This window comes from Hevea brasiliensis, chromosome 2 (assembly GCF_030052815.1).
Source record: "Hevea brasiliensis isolate MT/VB/25A 57/8 chromosome 2, ASM3005281v1, whole genome shotgun sequence".
NCBI classification, from domain to species: Eukaryota; Viridiplantae; Streptophyta; class Magnoliopsida; order Malpighiales; family Euphorbiaceae; genus Hevea; species Hevea brasiliensis.
The window spans coordinates 18,598,007-18,607,720 of NC_079494.1; the positions used below are offsets into that span (position 1 = coordinate 18,598,007).

At 33.7% G+C, this 9,714-nt stretch overlaps 2 protein-coding genes across 3 annotated transcripts; both read left to right on the top strand.

The window, feature by feature from the left end:
• The first annotated feature begins 1,640 nt into the window (after positions 1-1,640).
• Positions 1,641-4,658, top strand: LOC110645317 (chitinase-like protein 1). The gene is made up of 3 exons (XM_021798427.2): positions 1,641-2,175; positions 2,453-2,612; positions 3,987-4,658. The coding sequence occupies exons 1-3, from the start codon at positions 1,788-1,790 to the stop codon at positions 4,402-4,404; spliced, it is 966 nt and encodes a 321-aa protein (XP_021654119.1). The 5' UTR covers positions 1,641-1,787; the 3' UTR covers positions 4,405-4,658.
• Positions 4,659-4,940: 282 nt separating this feature from the next.
• Positions 4,941-6,593, top strand: LOC110645318 (uncharacterized). Of its 2 annotated transcripts, none has more exons than XM_058134820.1 (4): positions 4,941-5,567; positions 5,662-5,804; positions 5,906-6,003; positions 6,146-6,593. In XM_058134820.1, the coding sequence occupies exons 1-4, from the start codon at positions 5,309-5,311 to the stop codon at positions 6,168-6,170; spliced, it is 525 nt and encodes a 174-aa protein (XP_057990803.1). In that variant the 5' UTR covers positions 4,941-5,308; the 3' UTR covers positions 6,171-6,593. The 2 variants fall into 2 exon arrangements, with proteins under 2 accessions (XP_057990803.1, XP_021654121.2); XM_021798429.2 differs by having other exon boundaries at positions 6,191-6,593.
• Positions 6,594-9,714: the final 3,121 nt, after the last annotated feature.

Genomic DNA, 9,714 nt, shown 5'->3' on the forward strand with positions numbered 1-9,714 from the left:
TAAGTGATAGACTAAATTATTTAATTTCTAAAATACAATAATTAAGTTACAATATCGATCAAAACCCAAAGACCAAATAGTAACTTTTTCTTATATTACTTGTAAAAATACCAATAAAAATGTATTTTTAATCACAAATATATGAATTTGTAGCTAATATTAAATACAATTAGTCCCTAATTATCTTTGGTAACAAAGCATTCGTTGCTAATACTTTTTAACAATTAGAAGCTATTGTAAATAAATTCGTCTCTATTACGTTTTAGCAATGATTTATCCGTCACTAATACTATTTAATGGCGACTTATTTGTCACTAAATTTATAAATAATTTTAATTTTTAATATTACTATAGTTAATATAAATTAAAATTTTAATAATAATTTTATTTATACCAAAAATCCTATCATAATTCTATATTTTAATTTTAGAAGTATTATTAATACATTAAAATTATTTAATTTATTATAACAAAATTAATAAGCAACTATAAATACCGAATCTCATTTTTAATAATTTATTTTTTTAATTATTATAAATATTTATAAACTTATAATATTAAGTTATAAAAATTACTATTAAAAAATTTACTATTAAATTGACATAATTATAAAATTATTATTAAAATTTAATTATTTAATTAAGTAAAGATTTGTATTTATATCAATATATATATATGAAATTCTGATCTATTCAATGACAAATATTTATTAGCTATACATTTTTTTTTAAATATTAGTAAAGGATAAGTTTTTACATTTAAACAATATATTTTCGTGTAATAATATAAAAGTTTAATTAATTTTGATATATAATGTGATTTTTTTTGTTACATTTTTATGTCTTTTCTTTTCGATGGGCAAAACCTATTTATAAGTTTTTGTATGTCATAGATGTTATCCTTATGAAGATAGTTACATGTGAATATGATCACAAAATTTTTATTATTATTGTCAATATAAAAAAAATAAATATATTTTCAAATTTAATAATATTTATATAGACTAAAATAGATTAATTTTTTTATTTTTTTATTTAATATTGATACATATTTGAATGATTAATATTATTTTTATATATTATTTTTATATATTTTACATATAGTTGCATGATATTTTAATTTTCATGGGTTTATTTAACTTAAATATAAATTAATTATCATTTATTAGTATTTTTATGCATAAAAATATATATAATTTTTTAATTTATTAGTCAGTATTAGTTACGTTATTGATTGGTTTCGATAAAAAAATTATAAAACAGATAAATTATATTTTTGTATAAAATTTTATGTGAGAAATTATGTTTTTTTTAATATTAAATTTAAATTAGTATATTTTATTTTTTAAATTAACTAATAAAATAATTTATTTTCTTTTATCTAATTTCTTTTTATTTTCTTATGTCGGAAACGGAAAAATATTTTGACAGTCCTACTTTTCTATTCTACAGCGGCTGCAAGTAAAGTAAAAAATTAATAATCAGGAAAATTAGTTATTCCCCGTTCCCATTTTTGTTGTCGGTGGAAGACTTGGGTGGGGTCATGCCCAACTCTTCAATTCCAGCCTGTACTTGCTTAATCATCGAACATCTATTGGCACAACGACAAAACCTACCGTTGATCTTTCACAAACCTGCACGCGATTTAAGCACATATGTCATTGCTGGTTTACGGAACCTGAAAAAGACGGTCGATCTAACACTGGCAAGTTCTCTTTTAGTTTCCTCTCTACTCCAGTCGAAGCAAAATCGTAATCAGATCTAGAAACCCTCATTCCCCATAGAAGGATGGAGAAGAAGAGTAGGCGCATTTTGATGGTTGTGGCTTTGTTATTGGTCAATTGGGCACTGGCAGCTAATGGTGATGATTCAGAGAAGACGGTGGTGAAGATGGTGAAGGGGAAGAAGGTGTGTACCAGAGGATGGGAGTGCAAAGATTGGTCTATATACTGTTGCAATCAGACAATTTCAGATTTCTTCCAGACTTACCAGTTTGAGAATCTCTTCTCAAAGAGAAATTCCCCCGTCGCTCACGCTGTTGGCTTTTGGGATTATCAATCTTTCATTGCGGCTTCAGCCATTTACCAGCCCCTCGGTTTTGGCACCACCGGTGGAAAGCTCATGCAGATGAAGGAAATATCTGCTTTCCTTGGTCATGTTGGCAGCAAAACCTCTTGTTAGTTCATGATTTCCCCTCCGTTTTGCATGCTTCCTCTCTTCTTTAGTCTGCCTGTGGTATACATGAATCTGAATGTGAATATCTGATGATGGGTATCATGATTTCTTAGGGTTGAATGAAATCTACATTGAACATATTTCTTTTTGATTTTTAATTTTTAATTATCGGGTACTCTCTTATTACAAAAGAAATTGAACATTCATAACTAATCCGATGTTTCTTGATTAGACTTCTTGGGTTGATAACTAATTAATAATGCTGTTGATAATTTCAGGTGGTTATGGAGTGGCCACAGGAGGACCATTGGCCTGGGGTCTTTGCTACAACAAGGAAATGAGTCCTAGCCAGTCATATTGTGATGAGTTTTTCAAATACATTTATCCTTGTGTTCCTGGTGCTGAATATTACGGCCGTGGTGCCTTGCCAATCTACTGGTACATTATGTGCCATCTAATGTCTATGATTAAACCATTTTTTTTTTTAATTTTCTTTTCTCTGTAGACTTGTTGATTCTATTGGAGATATGACCGATGACTTAAATAGTGTTAGGTTCAAATCAATTACAAATCTAGAATAGAAGTCATTTGAAAATGAACTTTTCTTTGGTATGACACAATTGAAATGCAGAATTCAATTGAGTTCCACATCATTTATGTTTGTTGTAATTTCATAATTGAAATTCATTTATCCTTACTTTAGAGAAAGGTAGGAGAGAGGGAGGGGGAGAGGAGGAGAGAAAGGTAGGGGAGAGGGTGTGTTTGTGAGGAATACATGGTCATTTTATTCCCAAAAAAATGTGTTGTGTTAGTTTTGTGGGGTTCATTTCAAACTCCATTGAATTGGTTTTAGTTATAACCAATTTCATGGAATTTAATTTCTGAAATTGAAATCTAATATGTTTTCAAACCAAACACACAATATATGGAATTCAATTGAATTCCACAGAATTTGAACCAATGCAGAGAAAATTCGTTAAATTATGTAATTGTGCAAGAGTTTAAAATTGTTGGTCTTTGGTGTGGTTTCAGTAATTAATGATAGAAAGGACGAGTGGTAAATATAGTCTATAAGACCATAAACGAAGGTAATATTTTTTAGGCCTAAATGGTCAAAAAAAATTCTTACTTGTTAGCGTCTTTGTAATTTTGTCTAAACATTTTGAATTTTTTCAATTTTGTGCTGATTACAAAACTTTGTTGCAAGTAGATCTTATCATTCAAAATGGGTCAACATTGAAATAAAAAAAGTAATACTTTATAATCATGTTGAATAAAAAGATTGATCATAGCATGGGGAAGGACTTGCAACTAATTTTGACTATTTTTTTATTCAAATTAGTATTAAAATATTACTTTTTATAATGTAAGTTTGCAACCATGTTTTGAAATTGGGACAAGACTACCAAATTAAAAGATTTGGACAAAAATACGAAAAAGTTTGATTTATTTATTTTTTTTAATTTTTTTACAATTAGATCTGTGTTTTAGGGAGTGGATTTGGTGTAATGGTAAAGTTACTTCATTTGTGACTTGGAAGTCATAGGTCCGAGTCATGGAAACAGCTCTCTGCAATGTAGTGGCAAGGCTGCCTACATCTATCCTCCCCATGGCCTACAAGTGTGGAATTTGAGCACTGGGTCACCCATTAGATCTATGTTTTATTTATGTGATGTAGAATTTCACATGGTGTTGTTTGTTCATTTAGAATTATGTAACAGGGAATAGAGATCACAATATTGTTGCATTGTTATGAATATCCTATATAAGATGATGCAGAGGATGATGTTTTCCTTCCTTATATTGTAACAGGAACTACAACTATGGCGCTACTGGAGAAGGTATAAAGGCGGATTTGTTGAACCATCCTGAGTACATAGAGCAAAATGCCACCCTTGCCTTCCAGGCTGCAATTTGGAGGTGGATGACCCCAATTAAGAAGTCACAGCCCTCAGCCCATGATGTCTTTGTTGGCAACTGGAAACCCACCAAGAATGATACTTTGGCTAAGCGGGTTCCTGGTTTTGGTACAACAATGAATATTCTCTATGGTGATATGGTTTGTGGCCAGGGTGATATTGATGCCATGAACGACATCATCTCACATTATCAATATTACTTGGACTTGATGGGAGTTGGTCGAGAAGAGGCAGGGCCCCACGAGTATCTTACTTGTGCTGAGCAGATTGCATTCAATCCATCCACTTCCAATCCTACTTCATCTTCTTGAGCTTTTGCATGCTGCTTTATACAGCCCATGGAATCCTCATACAAGTGCTCTCGTAAATAAAATGTGTGGCAGCTAAGATCATAAAATTAATTTTCAACTTTGTAATGTGTAATATGGATTGGTTGCATGCCTCTAGATTTTCATGTTCATTTTATGTCCGAAATTTGCTTTGTAAGTGGTTCTGCATCGGTCATGTACCATATGTATCATTCATTGTTCTGGGTTTTAATTTCAAAGCTCTGTTGGATTCTACATTTGCAGAATGTGTTGCCATGGGCTTTAGTTCAGACTCTTGTTCGGAGCATTGCAATTTTCAAGAGTAATTTTTCTATTTGCACTTGAGTCCCTGCCCTTACTTACGCCCCCCAACTTGCACCACCCCCAACCCGTCAACTGGCTCATGAGTCCTGTTAGGAACCGACAATATGTATGGTCCGAAGATGTGTGGCAATTTTGGTGAGCGTCTTGAAGCCATCGGCGAGGCCAATGAATCAGTTTTACCGATTTTCACTTTGGGTTCTGGCTTCTCCAATTCAAAACAGGGCAACAGCATTCCGGTACATTGCCAGCTCACTTCTACGGCTTGGCCATCTCATTTATCGTATTGAATATTACTATGCTAATCCATCCTTGTAATTTCCAACCAATGCTATGTTTCCTTATTAGATATTTCCAATAACAATGAGAGTGTTTCTCTTATTTATTAGCAATAAGGACCTACAGATCTCTTCCCCCCATTCTCTCTGAACTTTGTTTGATCTCTTTCTTCTCATCTCCTCCTGACTCTTTCCACTCTCTCTCAAAGAAAATGTACATTATTTGTGTGCATGTGTGTTAAAAGGAGGTAGTTCGTGGCTATATATACACAATAATTTTATATCCTAAGATCTTTTAGAGGCAGGAAATGATTGTTTGCATCAGAGGAGAAGATGAGAGTGATACATCATCACCTCGAAGAACTTCAATGACAAACAATACTTTGGCTGAGGTCTTTGTACCACAGGGATCACCCAGCTCAATAAACATAGTTAAGCATGTGGTAATTGTAATGGATGCACTTAAGGGGTTCTCCCGGGAGCCCCTCCAGTGGGCGCTTGATCATGTCATTCGAACTCGCTGCACCATCACCCTCCTTGGTGTCATGCCATGGCTCCCGCTCCCTTGTAAGTGTGTTCTTATTCTTCAATTTTGCTTTTCTTCTTATACCATTAACTTTTACTGCTATTGTGCTTATTGATTTTTTTTTTGTTGAGCTAGTGTCTTTGAAGACATGGTTGGATGTTTGGACATTTGCTCTTGAGGATTTGTCAGCATTGAAATGTAGAAGTGATTGGAAGAATAATAATGACCTCAAGTATCAGAAGGTTCGAGGGATAATAGAGCTCTGCGAGCAAAAAGGGGTAGTTAATCTATTTTCAAATCTTATTGGAAATTTAGATTTTAACCAGAGAAAATGCCTTAATTTGTATGATATACCAACAGCTATATGCACTACTTGTAGGTGGTTCCATTGATTAAAGTGGCAGTGGGGCACCCCTTAAGGCTGGTCGTTCTTGAGCATACCACAAATCTTCATGCTACCTTCGTGGTTCTTGATAGGTACAGACACATATATCAAGAATTACTTTCTGACAAATGCTTCTTCTTTATTCATAGCCTAAGTTTCTTTTGTTTAATGGTTAATTATATTGTAATTAGAATTCTAAAGAATAGTTTTATCCAATCTATTTTTCTTGTTCAGGCTATTGATTCAATCATGCTTATGAAAAAGTTTTGTCTGTAATAGGCATCTCAGAAAGAACAGAGCATTCTTTGCAGAGAGATTGCCGAGCAGTGTGGTGATGATGAAGAGTGATGGAGAGGTTGACATGCTCAAAATCCAATCAACCATTGATCATTCTGATCTTACTCCTCAAGAATCTCCCACAACTATAATACCTACCCCTGAGGTTATTCTTTCTAAAGCTCTGTCGTCTAAGGTGAAAAATCCATAAAAGAGGCTAAGAAGGTTGGAAAGTTGTTATTGAGAAGCAAGAGGTTGCATCTTTTTCCGGAAGCGATTGCAAATATTGATATTTACTTCCTAGTTTGAGGCTAATGTGTGCATGGAAAATCTTATGCATTTGCCTAATAAAATTACGAACTTCTCAATTGGTATTTTTGACATTGATTTGGGTATTTTTATTTTATTTTATGTATATATTTTTTAATAAAAAGTGAACTTTCTTTCATAAAGGTTTTAAAGCCATAATACAAGGCAAACATGGTCTAGCCTAATTGCATGGAGCTAGCATCTGCTCAAAATAAGAAACCTAGACCAGATTCAAGTGTGCCTAGAAAAGCATAGTAAAATAGCATGTGGATCATGTGTTTCAATACTGTGATCATGAACCATTTGGAAGGAAAAGGGAGCTTTGCTAGCACACAAGTCAACGAAGCATCCTGATGGCCAATGAAATCCAAACACGAGTTGGGGAGGGGAGGGGAGAGGCAGAGCTACTCTACTAATTAAGGCTAAGGCCACCACAACCCTTAAAAGCCATTGCAAATGAGATCAAGGGGTTCATTGTGATGAATACCAAAATTTTTACTATGGATTGCCTGCAACAAAAGCATATAAAAGCAGAGAGTGATCTAGGTAGAATCTGGAGGGGGCAATCTCTTGTTTAAGTTTTTTCTGACCTAAATGGAAAGAAAAAAGGTTGAAGAGGAAAGAGGTAAAACAATAAGTGAAGAATAAAGAGTTCATAATGCTAGGTTGGAAGAAAATATCTACTTTAAAATGGTAAGACATGCACAACCTACTATATGGTTATTTGCTGCGAGTGAAAAGAGCGTGGTTTGATGGGTTTCTACCATTGGATGTGTCAAGAAAAATTAATGAGAGTTGGTGGGCACCTTCTGGATGTCAAACATTAAATGAGGGCTGTCTGTTTCACTGCACGCAGCTCAAACTAACAACTGAAAGTCAATCTCGTGGCACTCCACCTTGATTTTTGGTGAACCTCTCTCTTCTCTAACTTAATGCCACATGCACTTCCTCACATGCACTTCCTCTCATAGGACACTCACACTTTATGTCGGCAACATAAGGCAAAGTCCAAATTGGACTTTGTTGCTGCTTCCAATTCAACTCGTTTTTACCGAATTTTAACAACCAAATCTCTCTTTTTTTTATTATTATTTTAATTAACTTCATAAATAATTATGTGCTACTGATTTAATTTTAACTCCTAATCTCAATTAGGCTTAGAATTTTAACAATTTACACCTCTAAGTCAAATAAAATTAGTTTTTGCAACCTCTATAAAAATTAATTTTCTCTTGAGTACTTTTTTACATTTAATGATTACTGATGTTGCTCCTTATCTCAACTTGCATTCTTCCAATCAATTTATTTCCTTCCAATTTATAAAGATTCTTTGTGCTAATCTTTTTGGTCTTTATGATCGCGAGAGTACCTCGGTTAATTCTCAGACTCCACTATGAATGGAACATCAATAACCCGAAAAATCCAGTTCACTCAAAGAAATTAAGTTCCTTTTAAATTTAGAAGCATACCTCACTTTATCAAACAATTTCACATGATTACCATGTAATTTGATCTTCACTGTAACACCCCTATTTGCATAGCCTGGTATATTTTACTGTTCCGGTGACCGGTGTCGGTCCGGACAATTAAGGGGATTAGAACCACACTTATGACAACTAGGTAAGCCATAAACACAAATAATTAGTAATTGTCAATTAGTTAAGTATAAATAAGAAAAGCAGAACATAAGAAGTTAAACGAGCCGAGAGTCACAGTGATGGGTGACCTTCTCGGGAAGGACTGCGAAGTCATTTTAAACTCAAATTTCGAACCGTAAAATGTGACGCTGTGGTCCTTAGGACCATTACGAACACAGTGAAAAAGAGAAAATCACGAAAAAGAACTGTTAAGCCAGTCAAATAATTGGGTCAGGGAGCCAAAAGAAATATTGAATTAATTGCAAATCGGGATGAACCGGCGAGGGGCAATTTGGTCAATTAACCCTGAGAGCTGACTCCTGACCTAACTGTCAAATAAAATTGGAGAAACGAAAATTTCGGAATCGAGAATTAAATTAAAGAACTAATAGAAAAATAAATAAAAAAAGAAGAGAAAATGGAAAAGGTGTAGGAAGATGACATCATGCATGGCATCATGCATGATGCCATAAATTCCATAATTAATAATTAGATTAAATGGATTTTTGGGTCTTCCTAAGACATAAAAAGATAAAAGAAATAAAAAGAAAAAAAAAGATCTCATTGTCTTCTTCCTTTTCCCATTGCCGCCCCATCTCTCTCTCTCCATTCCTTCACCATGTTCCACCATTGTTAAGGGAAATAAAGCTTAAATTTCCCTACTCTCTTCCATAAATTCACAAAGTCCCAACATTAAAAATTCTCTTTACATGTTGAGGAAGCATTAGAGAGTAAAAAGAAGAAAGACTTGAAGAAAGGGAAGCCTAAAAACCCTCCAAGCAAGGTTAGTAATGCAAACTTCAAATTTTAGTTTAATTAGTGTGTGTATAGTATCAAGAACATAGAAATAAATTTAAAATGAAATGAAACAAATTGTTGAGGGACTAAGCTGAAATTCGGCCAGCATGAAGGGGAGGGTGATTTGCATGATTTGAATGGTTTGAATGGGTTTAGGAACTTTAATTAGTTGAATGGTTAGGATTAAAGGCTTTGAAAGTAGCTAAATGCATGAGTTTGTGAATTAGGGTTTTGAACATTAGGGTTTAGAGACAAAAAGTGTGAGAAAGTGGTAAATGATATCTTTGACCTAATGTGAAGTGAAAAATGGTCATTTGTGACCAAATGAAGTGTGTTGGAATGGTGGGAGTTAAGGCCAAATTCAGATGGAGCATGACCAAATTTCTTTTGAGGGATCAAAAATGAAATTTTATAAGTTCAATTGGTATGGGACCAATTGAGGATGAAAATAGACACTAAATGACACAATTTTCATTTGGGAAGCATGCTCAAAAAGTGACCAAAACCTAGTGAACAAATTGACCAAAGTTGAAAAATCACAGTCTGCCTCTGTACAAACTGACCAAATGAACAATGTTTGTTCATTTGGCCATAACTTGAGCTAGGGAAGTCAAAATGACCTGAAATTTTACCAGTGGTTATATGAGATATAGACCTAAAACTTTCATTAAGAACACTAACTCAAATTATGCCATTAACCAAGTCATTTGGCCACCCTAATTTGGTGACCCAAAACTGTTAGCACCAAAAATTGCCCAGAATTCTGGGTTGTGTCCAATCCGG

Coding starts and splice junctions, on each gene's coding strand:
- LOC110645318 (XM_021798429.2), top strand. CDS start 5,309: ATGATTGTTTGCATCAGAGGAGAAGATGAGAGTGATACATCATCACCT. Junction 5,568..5,661: donor GCCATGGCTCCCGCTCCCTT/GTAAGTGTGTTC, acceptor TTGTTGAGCTAG/TGTCTTTGAAGACATGGTTG. Junction 6,004..6,190: donor ACCTTCGTGGTTCTTGATAG/GTACAGACACAT, acceptor TGTCTGTAATAG/GCATCTCAGAAAGAACAGAG.
- LOC110645317 (XM_021798427.2), top strand. CDS start 1,788: ATGGAGAAGAAGAGTAGGCGCATTTTGATGGTTGTGGCTTTGTTATTG. Junction 2,176..2,452: donor TGTTGGCAGCAAAACCTCTT/GTTAGTTCATGA, acceptor TGATAATTTCAG/GTGGTTATGGAGTGGCCACA. Junction 2,613..3,986: donor GGTGCCTTGCCAATCTACTG/GTACATTATGTG, acceptor ATATTGTAACAG/GAACTACAACTATGGCGCTA.